Raw genomic sequence first — 21068 nt, 5'->3', positions numbered from 1 at the left:
GACATCCTAACTTCTGGAAGGTTTGGTTTGCACAGCGGTCGGTAGGCACCGGGGCAACAGCACGCTGTACGCACGGCAGAGACGACGCCAAGTCCCACAGGAGCAGCACTGGCTGGGGGCGACTCATCCGGCCAAAGGTTACAGCGGCCCCAGGCTGCTGACAGGGCCGCTGGCCCAACACACAAGAGCCCAACACTCTGACCCACGATCAGAACCAGGCGGCCGGTGACGATGTGCCACATAAATACACTCATGACAATCCTAAGGCTTCTCACTCCTCACAAGGGGCAGGTCTCCATCCCCACTAAACCTTCAAATTAGCTGCTTAGATGCTGTTTTTATTTTTGGCATTTTACTACTATTTACACTTCTGGAAAGCACGCCATACCTTCTTTGCATGTTAAAATCTGCAGTGACAAGTCTCAAAAAATAGTAGAACATATGGGATTAAAAAATATATATGTATATATTCTTTCCTAGGGATTTTTAAATACTTATTTGTTAAGTTATAAAAAAGGTACCTAGTTTAAAGGCAATAGTCTTAAGTAATCTAGGGAAACATCGCAATTAGGAGCTTGATAGAAATTTTTTCCAAAATGATTCCTCAACGGATTGATTTCTTTAAGCTTCAGTGCATACTAGCTAGCATGGTATAGCCACACGACTTACCTGAAGGAAGCTGACTGCCATTAAAAAGAGACTATAAGAACCAATTCCACCTGTAAATACTTCATTAAGGTCTCTCTGTAATAAGAATTGTTTCAATACTAAAACCAAGTATGGTAATACAGGATATTTCTGAAAAAAGAAAAAAATTGTATTTTAATGATTCCTCTATTAGTAACAGCTCCAAGCATTAACGATGTAATGATCTCTAAGCATAAACTGGTCCTTACATTACAAACTTAATTTCCTATTTTAAGAGCAATACATAGAAAAGTAAGCTATAAGCAATTAAGGAATTTTCAATCACATCTAAAATTTTAAATGTGTAGATGTAAATAATGGCCCTTGAGCACGCACTAGTAATATACGTTTGATGACACTCATTTACGCCATTACCGTAGGACATTCGTTTGTAAACAGGTAACAGAAACAGTACAGGACAAAGTCTCATTTCTTACGGCACTCTATCAGTGGGATTTTAAAGAATCATCTATCGCAGGTAGGTGGCACTCCACCAGGTAAACCAACCAGGGTCTCTGGAGCGGGAAGAGCGCCACCTGCTGGCTTCCACAGCCTTAAATCACGATGAGATACAGTGAGAGAAGCCCCAGAACCACCGTACAGGCTGACTTGGGGCTTAATCTAGAAAAGGCCCACTAGGGAGGTCCTCGATCTGAACTGTGGGAGATTAAAAGCAGACAGGCATCAACTGTACAGCACGGTTTCAGCCCTTAGCTCCCTAAGAGCAGAAGAGTTCTCCAGAAGCTTTCTCAACCGTTAATTCTCACTTGAAGCCTCATTATAAATTAGTAATTAGTACAAGTAGATTCAAGGAAAGTAAACCCATTGCACAGAGAAGTTTGTCAGCAACACACACACAGAAATAGTTAATAAAGTATATCAGAAAACAACAGAATCTCAAGGCCAAACTCCGTTTCTATCGCTTTCACTGAATACACACGGTAAGTCCTCGGACCTTGGTAAAATCTTTGATGAGGTCAGCTGCCCTCACGCCGTTTTGTACATTAAAGCTGATGTCGACTTTCACCTCAGTAAAAGAATCTGTTAATTTAATAATAGGTACCTAGAAGGAAAAGAAAGGTGAAATTAAAATACTTAAACCAAATTAAATGACAAAGTCAGGGATGGAAGGTCCTGGCCTCCCCACGAGGACCTAAAAACTGCGTGTTCTGAATATTACAAACCACAGCTAGCTGGGAGTTCTACACATTTTCCATCACATAGTTAGCACTTAACCTCATACTATATATTTTATAATTTCTACGGGTTGAGAATTTTGAAAGCAAGTACCAGAAACCTTTCTTGACATCATATACTTTGGAGAACAGTTGCCAACTTGATACCACGTCAAGAATTATGAACCTCGACCACATCCCCAAACCGTCACCAGTGAGAAGACAGCTGGATGCTTAAGTCGCACACATGACCCACTGGCATTATGGGGCAGTTTTGCAAAGAGCCCCCAAAACAACCTAACAAGAGAGGATTGAATGTAAGATTTATTCCCAAGTAAAAAAATGATAGAATGATTTATATGAGATTAGGAATTCTTTAAAAAAAAAAAAAGAAGAAGAAGTCCATTTGCACCGCGCATGAGAAAACTCAGGCCAGCAAACTCTGCGTGCGGGACTGGGTTTGCTCAATTAATAGCTTTTTATAAGAAACGATACCGGTTGCTTTGCTTCAAGAAAACTAATATGCAAAAACCCAAACTTCTTAAATAGATATATTTTGAGTTTCCATGGAAGTTCTTCATCAGCCATTCCAGATACCATTAAAATATGACTTGATTTACAAAATGTCGATTATACGCAATTCATCAAGGACACAAAGAGCAACATCTTCTGTGTCACCACCAACCGTCCCACAGACATCCGTGTTTTCACACGCACTTTTCTCCATTACAAAACCTCCGCCGTGAGCACCACGCACGCTGACACTGTCACTCCGGGGAGGGACGCACACCAGAGCAGGCCCACTTGTTCCTCAAACAGAACTCTCTGCACAAGTGCTGTGATGATTCCCAGCGGAAGCTTCGCGCACAGCCCGCCTGAGCTGGCCGAAATGCAATCGTAATTTTATAGGTTTCGTGCATAAGGAACTCGACACGTTACGATGAAATGCCCAAGAACTCACAGTCGCTTTGTCCAGAACCTTCACCGAGTCCTCGTCTGCGACCTTGTGCTTCCGAAGCGCTTCTTCCAGCGTCCAGAGGGGCAGGTTCTCCCACTTCCCGAACACCACGAGGTCGATGTCACTGGACACAGAACACACGGCCAAGGTGTTTGAAGAAGCAAGAAACGGTCCTTGTTTTGTTTCAACTCAGATTTGCGCTGACACACATCAAACCAGTGAGACGAGCACCCACCTCTCACCCGCCCCCGACAACCGAGACCGACTGTGCTGGCGGGGACTGCTTTGCAGAGGCCAAGAGGAGGTCGGTGATTTTAATGACCTCCTCCTCACAGTCACTGCACGCAAGTCAGGCCTCAGGAAGCGAAGTAAAACCTCAAAAAATACCAGTGAACGTTCCCTGTTCATACCTGTTTCTGGTACTAAAACACTCTCGATGTTGATGAGATACTGTTACTTAGACCATTCAGTGTAAAAACAAGATGCAGACAGTGTATCTAGTTTGCTACCATTTGTGTAAAATAGGGCATGAAAACACACCTGCACACACATTTCCTTTCGTATGTACAGAATTTCTCTGGAAAGATATGCAAGAAACTGTAACTGTGGCCTCTGGTGGGGAGGGGGGAGGACAAAGGTCAAATCCAGACTTTTCGCTGTGATTATTTCTGTGCCCTTTTCAGACCTGAATTATGTGGATGTACTACCTAGTCATAAAATTTAATTAATATTTTTAGAAAGAGTGACTCAGGACTTTGCTAAAGCTCAGAACCTAAATAAGGAAAAATATTAATGAATTCGAAGCTGAATATTTCATGGCTTCTCTAGGCTTAGGACGGCAATGAGAAGAATGGAAATCGCCAGGATCCAGCCACCTCAACGCATCCTAGGTTTGGGTAAAGACCAAGTCAAGCTCAAATCAAAACACTTACAGGATGCTTATAGTTAATCAAACTGTGACGTGCACCTAACATCTGTTAACAGGGTAAATCCCATGTTAAGTGTTCTTATCACAATAGAAACAAAAACGCCATCATGATGGAATGTTTTTCCTTCACGAAGACTGCAGCATCTCAGTTCTTAGAGAACAGGTATTCATTCGCCCCTCGAGGAAGCCTTACTATCCCCCAAAAGGGCCCCCACCCCCAGGCTGTGGGCCAAGAAAGCCCTCATTTGCGAGAGTGAAAGAAACGAGGGGCCTGAACAGTCCACGACCTTCCTCAGGAAGAGTCTGTGCCCTGAACGTCTGGGTCAGGATGCTGCAGAGGCTAACGCTATGAGTTCTCAGAAAAAAAGGAGACGCCTAGAGGTCCGGAGCACACACGGCTCCGCAGTGAAAGCAGGTGTTTCTCCACAATGTCCACCGACACCTCTGAGAGCAGGTTAAGGTGTGGGGCTGACGTGTTCTCTGCAGGGTAGTCCACTGCTCACTGGTGAGCGACTGCACTGCTCCACGCTCCCTTTTAACCCATCTGAGATGATCCAGATGTCATCTGTTTGATAAGATGATCTGGAGTGACATTCTACGTCAAGGCAGTTCAAACAAAACACAGGTAAGTGAATTTCTGTTTCATAGATCTGTTTCATTTCTGCTCTTACACCTTCAACAGCCAAAATAAATATACTCTAGAAAAATGCGCCACCCCTTGAAAGCTTCATAACCATACTAACCTAGTAGGTAAATACAGGCCAGTTTTGAAACTCCCAAATATCTGGACCTGAAATAGAAACAATTATTATATTAAGAGGTATCAGATGAAAAGCCACCGAGGCACGGTGAAGTGCTGGTTTCTGCTGCCCTCTACTGGCACTTGTTAGTACTGCATGAGCATGTCTCTACCGCCTGCTCTGGCGGATCAGGGATGCTGTGTGATCCACAGGCTCACTGGAATACAGGTTAGACATATTAGGTTCCAATATCAAACGCACGGACTAAAAGAGAGAACTTCCAAAGTAACTGGCAGGTCCCTAACGTTCCTTCATGATCACCAGCCCCTAATTTGTGTTCTCTAAAGCCAAGTGGCCTCGCAGTAGCTGCCTCAGGGTCAGGCCACGCGGCGGCCGTGTGGTCGTGCTGTGGCGCAGGGCCGGGCACGTCCCAGCCCTCCCCACGGAGACCGTCAGAGGACTCAGGCAGGCGCGTGTGTGCGAGTCGGTGCCTGCCACCTCGGGAGCGCCAGTGACACTCGGGGCAGACAGCTCTCGGCTGTGAGGGGTGTTCGGCAGCATCCATGGCCTCTACTCACCATGTGCCAGGACGCCTCACCGGTCACGATAATCGAACCGTCTCTGATCGTGCCAAATGCCTCCTAGGGGCAGATGTCCCCCGCTGAGAGCCACCGAGTTAGGTCACATAGGGGCCACAGTGTGGCATGTAGCCGCTGGGGACACAGTGTCCTCCCTCTTCCCTTTACTTAGAGCACCTGATTTGAAGCTTCTTTGTCTCGCCAATTGGACTAAAAAACTTCGCTGACTTCCCCTCACCACCCCACGACAGAGTCTAAGGAAAAGCGTGTGACACGAAGTAGTGGATTCCGTGACTGCACACAACTGCACAAGAGACCCTCAAAGGAGCCCTAAAAGGTGAAGGTTTAACTCTGTCCACGACAAGAACCGCAAATCGCAGCGAGGTCTGGGCCCGGGGTGGGGGCCGGGCTGGGGCCGAGGGGGCCGGACGGAGAAGAAAGCGGCACCTCCAGGGGAGGAGGACAGACTGCCACGGGCATCAGCCTCGCAGGACCTCAGATGGCACAGGAGGCCCTACGTGACCTTTCACTCCACCATGAGTGACGGCGTGAGTAATACGGGCAGGCTGGGACCAACGCGCGGCGGGGCTGGACACGGCACGTCCAGTAAGCGACGACCACGAGGAGGCTCGTCCTCCTCTTTACACTAAAGACCCCTAAGAGAGCTTGTCTTTACTCGTTGCTCTTCAGTACGGCAGAGACATCGTCTGAAATCAGCCAATTCGATACAAGTAATCAGGAAACCCCAAATTCTAAAGGCCAAAGAAACTGCTGGCCTTTGAAATTTCATTAGCTGCACGTGGACTCCGAATGCGACACCGACACGCACCCCCCCGGGACCCAACGGCACCCTAAGTGCCCAGCGACCCAGACAGGCACTCACGTCGGCGCTGGGCCAGAGCTCCTTAATCACGCTCTCGATCCTGCTCACCACCTCCATCCGCATCTTCTCCTCCTCCGGCCTCGGAGACATGTACTCATAAAAATCACTGATTTCTTCATGCAGACTGAAGGAGAGGAAAAGCAGAAACGTTAACATGGGCAGGGCCAGCTGAAGGAAAGATCGCTGTCTGAAATGACCTCATCTAATTACGTCTTATAACAGCAGATGGCTTTACACACGTAGATTCCTACCCTAATTTTAAAGTTGCAACTCATGCTGACTTAAAATGGGAATGCTCAAAACTTAATCAAAAATGCTAAAATAATTCAATATTAAAATGAGAATGTCCCAGAGGTCCTAAGCGCAGCAGCGGCTCCCGCAGTGTTTACTATCGGCCTGTGCGGACACTTGCTGGGTGTGAGAACCGGCCTCGCCTTCGCACTGCTGCTCGGCAGACACAGAATCCAGGCGACACGGGTGTGGCCCTCTCACTGCTCTGCACTCTACTCCTCCCAGAAGCAACAGCACGTCTTTCGTGATGTTTGCTTGGCGAATGAAGTGACAAATGAGTGAGCCGGCGGGTGAGCATCGGCAAAGACCTGAAGGGCAGGGCTGGCAGAGCAGGCTCCACGCAGCGAGCCACCAGGGGGGGAGTGGGAGACACCCGACGACAGCCGCTTTAAATGGCACGCTAAGAAGTTGGCACGTCCCCGATGTAACGGGAAACCACGCACTTAAAGGATTCTGAGAGAGACCAGGGAAAGACGGACTTCAAAAACGCAGCCTTTTCGGACGCGTCATCTGCTGACTGTACAGATGGGCTGGCGGAGACCGGACCAGACGCGGGGAGCACAGCGCCCACGTCCCTGCCACTGCGGCCTGGGCGGGGCCGGGAGGCGGCGGCGGGGAAGGAGCGGGCTCCAGACACAGCACACCGCGGCCGGGCGAGCAGTGAACCGGTGAGCGGCGGGAAGGCCACTCGGCGGCCGGCAGAGGAGGAATGCGGGCCCCTGATGCCGCAGGGCAGACGGGCACGCGAGCGTGGGATGGAGGGAACCCGCTAATCTGGCGGACGCTGGCCAGGAGGTGGCCGGAGGGAGGAGATGGCAGCTGAGTCAGCCTGGCACAGCTGCGGCTGGCCAGGAGGCCAGGCGGCCAGGAGAAGGACGCTGCGAGCCACGGACGCCGGTGCGTGGGAGCGCGCGGGGCGAGGGGCGCGTTGTGTCAACGACGCTTCTATAAAGCTGCTTAAAAACCGATGCCCTCCTAGCATCCCCCAGGACCACGGCGAGGGAGGGGTGCTCACTGCAGCGCCGCCTGGAGTGCCAGAGGGAGCCGGTCAGATAGCACAGAGCGCTCACCGACGTCCCCCTAAACGACAGTGACAACCCGGCAGACGGAATGGAGCAGAGCGATGTCAGCGGACAGAAGAGCGAAGATTTAAGTTTAAAAGAAAAAGCACAATGTGTGTAACAGGATGTCTTTCGTGCACGTCACACACACACACACACACACACACACACACCCCACATACCACAGAGCGAGAGACACAGTGTGTTTCTACCTGTCACACGTTTTCTGGGGGAACCCCTGACAGTGACCACCTCAGGGTGGGTGCGGCGGGAGAGCTGGGGGGACGATACTGTTTTATTTCATATCGTGGTGCAACATTATAATTTTCTTGAAACACTAGTGTGTGTTCGTCTGCTTTTCTAACAGAGTTATTACCTGTGTGCAGAGATTATAGGCCACCTGTCTTCTTCATCTTCTCCCACATGAAAAATGTGTGCACGCGTGCGTGTGTGGGTGTGTGCATGTGTACTTCCCGGCACCCCACAGAGCAGGATCTATACACCGTGCTGATTAAATCTGGTGAGTGAATTTGGGGGTTCACTTTTTAAAACGTATATATTTGTACAGGCTACCTCTGAAAAATGCATACATGTTAACTGCCATCATATACTTTTATAACAAGATCTTGAAAAATATTCACTAAAGAAAACTAACACTGAAAAGAGAAAGAACTCGTTTCTCCAACAACCTATCCTCGCAGACAGACGGGCTACACACCTGGCAGCCAGAGCACCTACGCCGCCAGGTACAGAAGTCAGTAGTTGGCCTGTGGGGAGGCACTGACCCCTGGGGACACAGAGGGACCGACGACACGACGTTTGGGGGTGTCACATGCCTGATACAGTGTGTAGCGAGTTTTTGCTGGTGTCTGACTCACCCTTTCTAGGGATGTACAGACCTAGATGTCTGTGTACATGCCGGAGGAATTTCTGGAAGAACACACCGAAAGCTGCTGGCGGTGGTTTCCTCGGGGGACTGAGGGCTGAGGGGCAGGGATCCTGTGCTGTCTGATTTTCCTCAGACGCAAGTCAAGTAACAGCACTAGGCTGAGGGCGAGCCCGGTACAGTGTGAGTGGCATCCTCAGGAGGCTCCGGAACACGACTTTACAGAGAAAGTCCCTCTCCCTCTCTCTCTCTCACACACACACACACACACACGCACAAGTGCCCTTGTATCTCCAGCTGCCACCTACACACCTCTACCTCAGTCACCTCAAACTCAGTAAGTCCAAAAAGAAATTCCATATCTTTCTCCAAAACATATTCCTTCTCCCGTATTCTCCCCGCTGAGTTACTGTTCCCCAAGTGGAAACTTGAGCGTCTTCCCTGGGTCGTCCTTCTTCATCCTCTGGAGCTAACAGGTCTCCAAGCCTGTCCCTTCCGCCCACCCTCCGAGAAAAAAACCCACCACTTCCAAATCAGAGCCCGGCCGCCTGGGAGGCCCAGCTCTGGTCTCTGAGCGGGACCCACGGGAGCCTCCGAGCCAGTCTCCCCGGCCCAAGCCTCTCCCTTCTCCAGACCGTCTGCCACACCATCTCCGGGGTCCCCATCCTCAGCCCGTCTGTGTCACTTCTAAACTCCTTATCAGAGCACCCCTTCCTGGCCGGCCTCCCGCCTGCTCGCCGTCCCCCAGTACGGCCACAGTGCGGGCAGGCTGCGCTGAACGGCCACACAGAAGCGGGCCCCTGCCCTGGGCTGGAACGGCATCCCGCTCAGCCTTCCTGAGCTCAAATGCCATCTCCCAGTAACACCCCCCAAAGCAGAAGCACTCTGGGTCCTCCTTGGTGCTCCTGCCCCGCTCGCCCCAGTCCCGCCTCCGGCCCAGCGGTCAATCACAGAGCATCACCCACTCACGGGCCTCTCCATTCGCACTCTGCGCAGTGTCCCCAGACCCAGGACATGGCCCAGAGAAGCCCTTCTCGAGTCCATGTGTGCACATGCATCCACACCCGTCCACGTGGCCATAAAAGGGAGATGCTGTGCCTGACGATGAGCTCCAGGACCCCAGAAAACGGGCTCATCCTGTGGGGGAAAATGACAGAGCCAGAGAGGAGGGCCATATGGCCCAAAAGCTACAGACGTCTTTTCGAGCTAGAAAAGGCAATCCATTCCGCAGAGAGCAGCCTGAGGGAGGCAGCGTGCACGAGCACAGACACACGGCTGTAAGGAGGCACCGCCCTGGGCACGTAACTTCCAGGCCAAGGCTTCGAGGCACGTCGAGAATGGATACCCTACTGTCTTTACATTTTCAAGTCTGCACAATATGTCTAACTGTCTACAGTACCGATAAGAACGCAGCAAGGGCACTTGAAAAAGCCTTGCCTCGCTAACCAGGAAGATCACCAGTATCGAAGCTAAAAAGCAAACAAAAGTATTCTCACTATACTCTAAGCCTGAAAAAAACAAGGGAGAAAACATGGATGACAACGTAAAATTATTTGAAAGGAAATGGAGTCTGCATATCTCGCTTTTGCAAGCTTTGTCGGCATCTAAAACTGTTATTCATCGTCGAAGAATGTCGTATTTGCTGGGTCAACCCCTCCTTGGTTAGAACGTGGGCATAAAAGTGCAGAGGAAGGATGCTCGTCTCTGTGTCCTAGATTATAGAGTTTTCGTTTTTTTCTCCTTTTAAGAGGTGCTCGTATCTGCTCTCCTGGAAATTAGAGCATTCTTTTTAAATGTCATCGTCTATTGCTCTCGATTTCTGGACCACAGTTTTATTAGGCCAGTGTTTCAGAAAAATAGTTTTTCCATTTGGTTTCCTCTCCGTCCCTTCCCCCTTCACGGCTGCGAAGAGAGGATGCAGCCATCTGCCTTCTTCCCCAGCCTCTTTGCTCCCAGCCTGCCGCTGCTTTCCAGCAATACACAGTGAAAGAAAAGCGAGATGAGGTAGGAAACTGTCCCCTAAGAGCTGCTATATCCAGTCGTCAGTTCTTTCCCCCTCCAGGAAAAATTCTGAACTCACCGACCAGTCTGAGCAGATCTGACCAAACCTGGATACAGTTGGGAAGCTCGAAGAATAGCTGACAGTATCCTCCAACTAAGACCGAACATCTCGAAATACAAGCTTAGTTAATAAACTTATTTCCCAAGTGGGAGGTCCTCAAATATTTGCTTAGTGAAAAGAACAAAGCTAAATCTTTTCTCATCTACAATGTCCAAATGCCAGTGAGAATAGTTCATTCACAGAAGTTTGTTAGATTCTTAACGGTGAAAGAAAGCTAGATGTGGTTAACACATACAATTCTGACACCAAGTTTTATTTGTTATTCGCTTTTCATTCATTTGTTTGTTTATCTATGGTGGAGGGCTGGCGTTTAAGAAGAGACATTGCTCTGGAAACACACAAGCACCTGTACTGTCCTCCCCTGTTCCAATACCAGCGAAAGTGGCACGGAACCAACACACAGCACTTCGCTTTCAAGGGCCCCACACGTGGAAACCTGGATATTCAGAATACATTAGAGGTGATTATTTGCTTCATAAATAATTTGTATCAAATATGGTAAACTCACTTACACATATGCCAAAAACATAGTGCACGTAAACCTAGGTGGACTTTACTGGCTCCTATATTCTTTCAAAATTAACAGCAAAAACAAAATAAACTCTAAAAGAAACATGGAAATTTACAGCTGTTTGGAAAAGCACAGAAAAACATGAATAAGTAAAAGTCACCTATAGCTCCACCCCCTCAGCAGCGGCCAACACAGCCGGTGGTGACCCCATGACAGACAGACACCCAAGCTCACCCAACACCTGAGGCAAGCCGCTTTACTCCACGTGCCATTCTAGACTCAGCAGTCACCATGCATGGCATCGGATACTATAAAAGTGAGTTTTCATTACTGTATTATTCTAGTATACGAATCTACCATAACTTATCCTACCAATCCCTTATCGCTGAGTATTTACTTGCTTCCAGTTTTTCACGACTTAATTAACATTATAATGCTAACTTGGCAGGTAAATCTGTAATCAACTCTCGTTTTTCTCGTAGAATAAGTTCTTAGAAGTGGAATCTTGTAGTGAAAAAATGTGAACAGTAAATACTTCTGCGAACTATTCCCCGAATGCCTCCACCAGGAGGGTGCTGACAGTCTCCCGCAGAAATGCATGAAGGGTCTACGGCCACGCCACCCTGAACAAGCCCGATCCTGTCTGATCTCGGAAGCTAAGCAGGGTCGGGCCTGGTTAGTACGTAGGTGGGAGACCACCTAGAAGTCCAGATGCTGTAGGCGTAAAAAGTTAAAAATAACAGATTGTAAACTGACAAGGTCCTTGCAATCTGTGAGGTCAACCAAGGGTTGCCTCGCCTAAAAACAACTAAAAAGAAAAAAAGACAGAAAGAAATGCGTGCGGGCCCTTCCCCAGCCCCGCACCAATGGCAAGTGCTTTCTTTTTATGCTTTGATTCCTAAAGATCAGGAACTTTACCCACGTTTATCGGACATTTGTTTTCTATCTTTCCAACTCATTTCAGTAAGCTATTGGACGGAATTAACGGGGTAGTTTAAAGAGCGGGAGCTGGGATCGAACCCGTGTCACCACCCCATGGGTAGGTGCTGCACCTCCCCAGGCCCGTCCCCCTCGTGTGGGGCGAGGACCAGGGGACCTGTCCCGGAGGGTTTCTGTGGACTAAACCAGAGTCTGGAAAGGGCTCAAGCAGGCTTTGGGTCTACTGCTCACGTAGCAAGCAGCAAACCCTCAGGAGACGCCAGCGATCACTGATTGATTACTAATAGATATTTACTAAATATCTACAAAGGGTGAGGCACCGCCGGGCACCCAGATACCCTGCTGAACAAAACAGACGGGACGCAAACAGCCTACAGGGAATTAATTTTCTTGTTCTTATTTTTTGTGTTGTGTTTGTCTTTTTTTCTTATTGGCATTCTTTATAAATTATAGCTATTAACGCTCTGCCATAGAGACAAATACTCTTTCTTTTTAGTCTTTCCATTTTCTGAAGTCTTTTCAACGTGCATAAATTCTTTTCTTATTTTGATGGATGTATACCTATGAATCTTTGCCTAAAAGAAACTGACAGCTAACATAAATGATTATAATTGTAACAAGAAAGTGACTCGCATACACCTGCAATGTTGGGGTGCATTACACAGTGGTGGGGAAGGGGGTGACTGGGGAAGCCCACGCCCGGGCTGCCAGACAATGCCGGCCAATTGCTGCCACATAGTGATGTGAGCCAACGCTTCCCATTTTTTAAGATAAGCAAGAAATCTCGACTTGTAGGTATAATTTTGATTTTAAAATTCTGACATAATTTTCAAAAGATAAACAAGACAAAACAATATAAGCAAAACATAGGGTGTGTGCAGGTCTGATCCGGTCTTTAGGCCATCGGTCTGCAATTTCTGCTTTTAAGTCTCCCTTTTCAAGAGTCTTTTTCACTCGGCGATTAGAAAAATATCTGACTATCAAGAGAAAGAGAAGATAAGCCAAAGACTGGGAGAAAACATTTGCAAAACACACAATCTGATAAAGGACGGGCATCCAAAATATATAAAAACTCTTAAAACGCAGTAAGAAGACAACCCAATTAAAAAATGGGCAAAAGGCCTAAACAGACACCTCAAAAACGAAAACAAACAAAAAACAGATGGCAAATGAGTATATGAAAAGACACCTGGCACCGTGTGTCATTAGGGAATTGCATATTAAAACAACGAGATGCCCCTACACACCTATCGGAAGGGCCAAATCCAGGAGCCCGACGACACCAAATGCTGGCGGGGACGCAGAGAAACAGCACCCTCAGCCATCACTGGTGGGAGGAGAAACGTGCGGCCACTGAGGAAGGCAGTCTGGAAGTTTCTCACACAACTAAACATATTCGCACCGCGAGATCCAGCAATCACGTTCCTCAGTATTTACCCAAGTGAGCTGAAAACTTACGTCCACACAAAAACCTGCACAGATGTTTACAGCAGCTTTGCTCATAACTGCCAAACCTGGGAAGCAGCACAGATGCCTTTCGGTAGGTGGCTGAATAAACTGTGACACATCCAGACAATGAATATTATTCGACACTAATAAGAAATGAGCTATCGAAGCCATGGAAAGACATGGAGTTACTTTAAAAGCTTTTGGTTTTTCAATGAGAGTTGATATTCAGTATTATTTTATATTGGTTACAGGTGTACAGCCTAGTAGTTAGACATTTATATAATTGATGAAGTGGTCCCCCGATTAGTGTAGCACCCACCTGGCACCACACAGAGTTATTACTGTATCACTGACTGCATTCCCTATGCTGTACATCATATTAAGAGATTTTTTTTTTAACAGGTAATCACTGACTTCCTTAAGATCACACAGAAAATCAACAGCAGAACCAAATCTGAAAAAACAGATCTCCTCACTTGAACACGCCAACCATTAGGATCAAGGTAAAATTACTTGCAAATCCCAACTAAGACTTTTCTAGCTGAGTGACCTTTCAGAAGTTATCAACCTCCCTCGGTCTCAGAATCTGCATCTGTGAAACGGGTACTGTGCCCACCCAGCAGCTCTGCGAGGCCCCGGCCCTCCGATGGGCCTTCGTGAGGCCACACGGACAAGGAGAGGGCATGGCAGGCCCACCGAACAGCAGAATCACTTAATACGGCAGCCACCAGCCGCCCCGCAAACCCTGATGGAAGGCAACGATGCGCCGAGCACTGTGCCGGATGCTGTTCTAATCACTTAATCTCTGTCACATACCACACCCCATCTGAGATTCCAGGATCTTCTGCGACTCTGAGGCTACCTGACTCCCTTCACCCTTGGTCCTCTGCCTGGACCAAAAAGCTATTTCCCACGTATGCTGACAAATAACCCATGTATCAGGCGGGCTGGGCTCCACCGCACCTCGAAGACCCACTAACTCCTCTACACAGAAATCAACAAACTGCACTCGCAGGCCAAACCCAGCCCACTTCCTATGTGGAAACAGCCCACAAGGAAGAAGGTTCTTACATTTTTAAATGGCTGAAATCAGAAGAGTATTCTGAGACAGGTGTTGGTTACATGCAATTCAAACCACCGTGTACAGACTTAAAGTTTTACTGGAACGTGGCCGTGCTCGGTCATTCGCACTGTCACGGCTGCTTTCGTGCTCGGCACCAGCAGAGCTGAGAAGCTGAGACGGAGACCGCAGAATCGACAAAGCTTAAAATATTTACGATCTTTATAGACAAAGCTTGCTGACGCTGCCCTATGGGTAGGCTCCATAATACATCCAAGAGTAACTTGATGGATCAAGTCGACCAAGTTACACTGTGTATTCTGTGCACTGCCTTGTACATTGTTTTTATTAGAAATATTTTATCATATCCTGCAATTATATTAGGGTACTACTGCATATCATGCGTAGAAGAGAAGGGTTTGACTTCGGGTGGTATATATAGGAGGTCACACTAATGAGAACTGCACCACGCACTGGGACACTTGAGAAGCTGAAGGGGATCTTCCCCATGGGGGTCTCAGCTCAGGTTTTAGCCACCTGTCCCCACACCTGTCTGGAGAGGTGAGAGGTTCTCTCCTCGAACAAGCATTAGGAAAAGGTCATCTTCAAGTAGAAACAAATGCCAGAGGTGTTTATGATCAAAGGAATATTTCTTCGTAGCTTTTCTCACCATAACTCACTTCTAATATTTTCCAATCATCAAATTGGCAGTCTCCTACTTAAAACAGGAACGCTCAGTTGAGAATTTAACGGTGAGAAGACACAGTATTCAAGCATCATGTTAACCACATAAAATGAAACTAATGTAGTAAAAGCCACTCGAGAGATTTTCGGCAGTAAATTTGTTCTTAAACGTGCACTGCATGATCTAAAGATTAAGGATACACGCTTTTATTTTGGTTGTATTCAAGGGGAAGAGCAATAAGATGCAATCACTAAAAATAAGCAATAAGAAAAACTGAAGTTACAATGAGAATAACGGAAGTTAATGGAATTAGGAAAGAGGTGGACCAGCAGCTAAAGGAAGGAACCTAAGGAGCATCGCCTGGGAGCGAGCAGGCAGCACAGCAGCAGGGAGCAGCAGCAATGTCGCAAAAGTGGTTACCAGAGGAAAAGGAAAACCAACCAAACAAACAAACAGCGAAGCACACTCCTCCTGCCAAACCTGAATGTCAGCATCTCCACTTAACTGTTTAAACTTGAGGGAAAGTAATTAAATTTATAAGCAGCCTCGGTCTTAGCTGATGACGTTTGCCGAACATTGAGAAATGGGTCTCACGCTGAGTCTGCAGACACATCTCGAAGTGCACACGTTCTCTACGCGAATTTTCAAACTGGGTGTTTTCATTTCAATATTACTCTAAAAACGCGAGCACGCGCCTAGCCTGCATCGCCCAGATGCTTCCCCGGAAACGCAGAACCGCCCAGGAATTTCCCGGCCCATGTGAGCTGCTGTGTTTACCATGAGGCTCGGGCCAAACAATGAGATTCCAACTGGTCTGTACTAACGGTCAAGAATGGAGTAAGACCTACCCATGTGTAACACACACACGCCGAGTAAGGTCAAACGGCACCCCTGCAAAGGTTTATGGTTTTCAGAATAGAGAAAAGGGGTGAAGGAACTGGGTCAGCCCGCGGCCCAGTGATAACGGTATTTCCAAACACACCCCAACCCCACAGCAGGCCATGCCACGCTCACACTGAGTAGAACAGCATCTGTCCCATCAACTTAGATTTAATTGTATTGGCTTTGTCATTTTATCTATATTTAATTTGTTAATCTGTTTTGTTTTTATAACCTTTTAAGCATAAGGAAATTTATACCTGGATGGCATGCTTACGTTATAACAAAAATAACATAAGCCGGGGTGCCAAGAGCAGCCAGTGGGGAGGGTAGTCTTCAACAAATGATCGCAGAAATTGCATACCCACATGCAAAACAACGGAGGTCGGCCTTTAGCTTACGGCATGAACAAAAATTAACCCAGAGTGGACCAAAGATCTAACCTTACCAGCTAAGATGAGACAATTTTCAGAAGGAAACACTGGGGAGTCAGTGAACTTGGTGATGAGTTCTTGGATATGACACCAAAAGCGCAGGCAACAAGAGAAAAAATAGATAAATTGGACTCCATCAAAATTGAAAACTTTTGTGTACCAAAAGACACTATCAAGGAAGGGAAAACACAAGCAACAGAATGAGAGAAAATATCTGCATATTACATATTGGATAAAGGATTAATACCCAAAATATATGAAGAACTCTCACAATTCAACAACAAAAGAACCAAACTGCCCAATTCAGAGATGACCAAAGAATCCGAATGGGATTCTTGAAGAGGACGTACAGACGACCAATAACCATATGAAAAGATGCTCGACCTCATTAGTCATTAGAGAAATGCCAATCGAAACCACGAGATACTGTTTCAACCCATCGGGATGGCGGTTATAAACAGACAGACAAACAAACAAACCAGAAGATAAGTGTTGGAGAGGATGTGGAAAAATCAGAATCTCCCTGCCCTGCTGAGGGGAATATAAAATTACTTAGCTGTGGTGGAAAACAGTTTGGCAGTTCCTCAAAAAGTAAACATACGATTACCATATGATCCAGCGATCTCACTCTTAGCTATAAATCGAAAAGAACTGAAAGCAGAAACTCAGAGACTTATACATCAATGTTCACAGCATTATTCAGAATAGCCAAAAGGTAGAGACAGCTCAAATGTCCATCAAAAGATAAATGGATGAATAGAATGTGATATAACCATACAGTGGAATATTAGCCTTAAAAAGGAAGGAAATTCTGATATATGCTATAACATGGATGAACCTTAAAAACATTATGCTAAGTGAAGTAACAGGCCAGACGCCAAGGACGAATGTTGCATGATTCCATGAAGTGCCTAGAACAGGCAAATTCATAGAGAAAGCAGAACAGAGGCTACTTTCCAGGTGCTGGGGGCGAGGGGGATGGGGAGGAATTGTTTAATGGCTGAGAGCTTCTGTCTGGGATGATGAAAAGGTTCTGGAAACGAATAGTGGTGACGGCTGCACAACACCGTGAATGTATTTAACGCCACTAAACTGTATACTTAAAAAAGATTAAAATGGTAAATTTCACATTCCATATATTTTTTTCACAATAAGAAAAACTTAAGCTAACACTAGATATGTGCAAAAAATATTTCATGAAGATTTTAATTTGAGAAACAGTGCTACAGAGTTAGAACTAAAAATTAAACTGTTTAGGGAGTGTTTAAAAATACAGACATTGATGGTGTGTACCGCTACAGATGTAAACGTAGGTAGACAGAAGCATGAAAACGTGGCTGGGAAGAACACACACCTGCCTGCAAGAGTAGTCACCTCTGGGAAAGGAGAGGACAATCGTGAGACGGACCAAAGGCAGTTTAGTGTATCTGAAAAGCTGTACTCCCTAAAAAGAACAAGAGGCGGGGTCTGTGGCCACGCCCCCATGAACGTGCCGGATCCCATCTGATCTCGGAAGCTAAGCAGGATCGGGCCTGGTTAGTACTTGGATGGGAGACCACCTAGGAAGACCAGGTGCTGTAGGCGTAAAAAAATTTTTTTTAAAATTAAGGAATTGTAAACTGACAAGGTCTTTGCAATCTGTGAGGTCAACCAAGGGTTGCCTCGCCTAAAAATAAATAAATGAATAAAAAATAAAAATTATAAATAGAAGGCAAAAATTCCTAAATAAGGCAGGAACTTGAAAGCAACTGCAATTTTGTGCTTGCTACTTGGCCAGTTATACCAAGACTACAAATAAGATTCGAGTGGAAATAAGCCTATTCTCTCGCGCGCGCGCACACACACAACTAGGTTTTGTTTTTTTCTTCTTTTTAGCCAAAACACTATTTCCATGTAAGTACGGGAAATGTGAAAGCACATTGGGCTTAAAATGACACTAAGAACCAAAAAAGGAAACACTGCCAGGTCACCTACCCAAGAGAACAGAAAATGTTACACCCACACAAAAACTGGCCAGAGCAGCATTATCCGTAACAGCCAAAAAGTGGAAACAACCCAAGTGTCCATCGACTGATGGTGAACAGAGAAGCATAGTGTGCTGGAGCCACACAGTGGGATGTCGGTCGGCCACGTGAGGAACGACATGTTGGGTACGCTACGACGTGGACGAACCTTGAAGACATTACGCACAGTGGAAGGCAGACACGAAGGGCCACGTCCACCAGAGATTCCACCGACGTGAAGTGTCCAGAAGAGGCGCACCCGTGGAGACAGAAGGCAGACCGCTGGTGGCCTGGGGCTGGGGGTTCAGGGCAAGATGGAGAGTAATGCTCACGGGTGCGAGATTTCTTTTGGGGGTGATGACCACGTTCTAACACTTATTCTGGTGATGGCTACACAACTGTATGAATAGACTAAAAACCATTTGAAATGTACGCTTTCAATGGGTGAATTACATGGTGTGTGAATTACATCTCAACAAGGCTATTGGGGGGGTGCAGGGAGGCGGGATGAGCTGCCGTTAGTCCTAAAACACTCGACCTTGACTTGCATGCCACCACACAGCGAGATAAGAGGGTCAACAAGTCGATGAAAAGACGACACGTACATCCAGGTGACTTACACGAACCCGAAACGGAACGAGCCGGAATCTGAGCATCCGGACTAAGGTAACGAGCAAGCGAAGTGTCACCGGAAACACTTGCAGACAGCATCATGTCAGGACCCAAGGGGACGAAGGAATCCGAGCACCACTTACCAAGGCGTTCAGAGCTTTTAAGGTGCAAACAATCCGATCCTACCTGCACCTGCCCATCTCAGCTCCTGGGCATTGCTGGCTTCTCAGGGTAATCACGCGTCCACAGGAGGTCACAAAAAAACCCTTTCGCCCTTAACTTCCTTACCTATGGGCACACACTACATGTCCTGCCGCTGACCATTACTGAGGGAGCCCATTTCTGGCACTGCCGAGTCGTTCACCTCACCCCGTTCCTGGGCATGTGATCTTCTGGCCAAGGACAAACAGCGACGTTCGGTGGTGCGGAGTCCACTACTGTCTCACTTCCAGATAACAAAGTGATAAGCATGAGAAAATGTAATGCTAACACGTTAGTGAAACTTCAAAGTGGAATGACATTATAGCCAATACATGTACACGTGCCTCGAATTGCAAACACACGCCAACAAACCCATGGGGCAAAAATCGCACAACCACTGTACCAAGACGAAAATGGGGAAACTGATAGTGGGGGCAGGAGAGAGGGGCCCGAGAGGCTGGGACGCCCCAGGAAGCGAGAACTGTTTCCCTATTCACTGTCAACCCTCAGTCTCTCCAGCGATACACAACAGCGCTTGTAGCAACAGGAAATAAAGACCAACTTAGACGTCCAACGACAGGCGAGTGCTTAAGCACCCTTGGTATGTAGACAAAGGAGTAGGTACCCACTGTCCCCAAAGCCGCGTCCGCGGCCTCTGTAGGCACAGAGAAACACCGTGCAAGGTGCAAACAGGGGAAGCACTCAGGCCTTTCGTGCTGATCAAAATTATTTGCAAAAATGGAACACAAAATAAGAGTTGATAGAGACGAATACAGTTATACCTTATAATGAAGAGCTTTGAAATGGCAAGTTTGTTATTTTACAGTCGAGTTGATCGAATAGACAAGAAAAATTATTAAACATACAACCTAAAGTTCCTAACACCATCGTGAAAGGCAAGCCCCAAAGAAAATGCAGCACGCATCAAATTCTCTCCATATTGCTGGCTGTTTTGACACACTTATTCTGGCGACCATTATCTGTTAATCATCTTCACCTCACTAACCTAATTCAGCATTTTTTAGAAATGTTTCCAAGTCAGTACCCAGCACGCTGGCACTGGGCACACAGACGCGCAGGGTCCATAGAGCGAACCCAAATGCCCCTCATCTTTATGACAATTACAAACAAAAACTGGCACTTGCTCTGCTACTCTGCGTTTTCACTCAAACATCTGTCACCTCTGCACAGCCTGGCTGGAGGACACCTGAGCGTGCACCTGTCCGGCCCTGGCCCCAGCAGTCGGCACACGCGCACACGGAGGCAGCTGGGACACAAACTTTGGAAACGAACTGTTCGTCAAGGGGAAACTGGCTCACAATACGGCTGAAGTCTACATGGCACTTACACCAATGTGAAAAAATGTCCGAGGTATAGTAAGTGGGAAAAAGCAAAAGTTACAAAACGTGTACTTTCTGAGGTCAGTCTACCTGCCAGGAAAAGTTCTGGAAGGATCCATAGGACACTGGGGACAGTTGCTCCTTCCAAGGAGGGGGCTGGGGCTAGAACATTGGTCACGTGAGACTCCCGGCTTTTCTGTAATACTTGTTAAGTTTTCAGAAAGAGAACAAATTCATGTCTTACTTACATAACCAAAATTAAAGAAAAATCTCTGGATCGTAAATTGCGTGCTGACTTATTTAATACTCCATGAAGGAAATTCGAATCTATATGAAGACAGGAATCCAATCGACAAAGGGCACATTTTCACATCTAAGGACACGTCCCTCTGCAGCTCCCCAATAATACCAATACTCTTCCTTGCTTAAAAACAATCCCAGACCCCCTCACCGCCCAAAAAATTAAAAAAGCACTTTTAGTACAAGACCTAGTTTGTAAAAAAATCTTATACAAAAGCTCAAATTCCTTAGTAAACATTTTTACTTTTAATCCAAAAAAACAATAGTGTTACACGGCCTGAGCCAAACTTCGCTTCGTTAAAAATGAAGCCTGTTGCCCACAAAGCCACTCTGAAGTCTTTTCACA

At 46.9% G+C, this 21068-nt stretch overlaps 1 protein-coding gene and 2 pseudogenes across 4 annotated transcripts in view; 2 read left to right on the top strand and 1 right to left on the bottom strand.

Moving 5' to 3' along the window:
• TENT4B (terminal nucleotidyltransferase 4B) overlaps positions 1-21068 on the bottom strand; it is a 43687-nt gene that overhangs the window by 7399 nt on the left and 15220 nt on the right. For all 4 annotated transcript variants that reach the window (XM_039880823.1, XM_039880825.1, XM_039880822.1 and 1 more), the window contains 5 exons: positions 5950-6073; positions 4492-4538; positions 2824-2944; positions 1643-1750; positions 670-798 (listed from right to left, as the gene is read on the bottom strand). In XM_039880823.1, coding sequence (XP_039736757.1) covers positions 670-798; positions 1643-1750; positions 2824-2944; positions 4492-4538; positions 5950-6073 — 529 coding nt within the window. The remainder of the gene's footprint in view (positions 1-669; positions 799-1642; positions 1751-2823; positions 2945-4491; positions 4539-5949; positions 6074-21068) is intronic.
• Positions 11426-11543, top strand: LOC120617406 (uncharacterized; annotated as a pseudogene).
• Positions 17732-17850, top strand: LOC120617467 (uncharacterized; annotated as a pseudogene).

This window comes from Pteropus medius, unplaced genomic scaffold (assembly GCF_902729225.1).
Source record: "Pteropus medius unplaced genomic scaffold, Ma_sr-lr_union100, whole genome shotgun sequence".
In the NCBI taxonomy this organism is placed as follows: domain Eukaryota; kingdom Metazoa; phylum Chordata; class Mammalia; order Chiroptera; family Pteropodidae; genus Pteropus; species Pteropus medius.
Note: the sequence above shows the minus strand (reverse complement) of the source record. Positions and strands in the feature narration are given on the sequence as shown.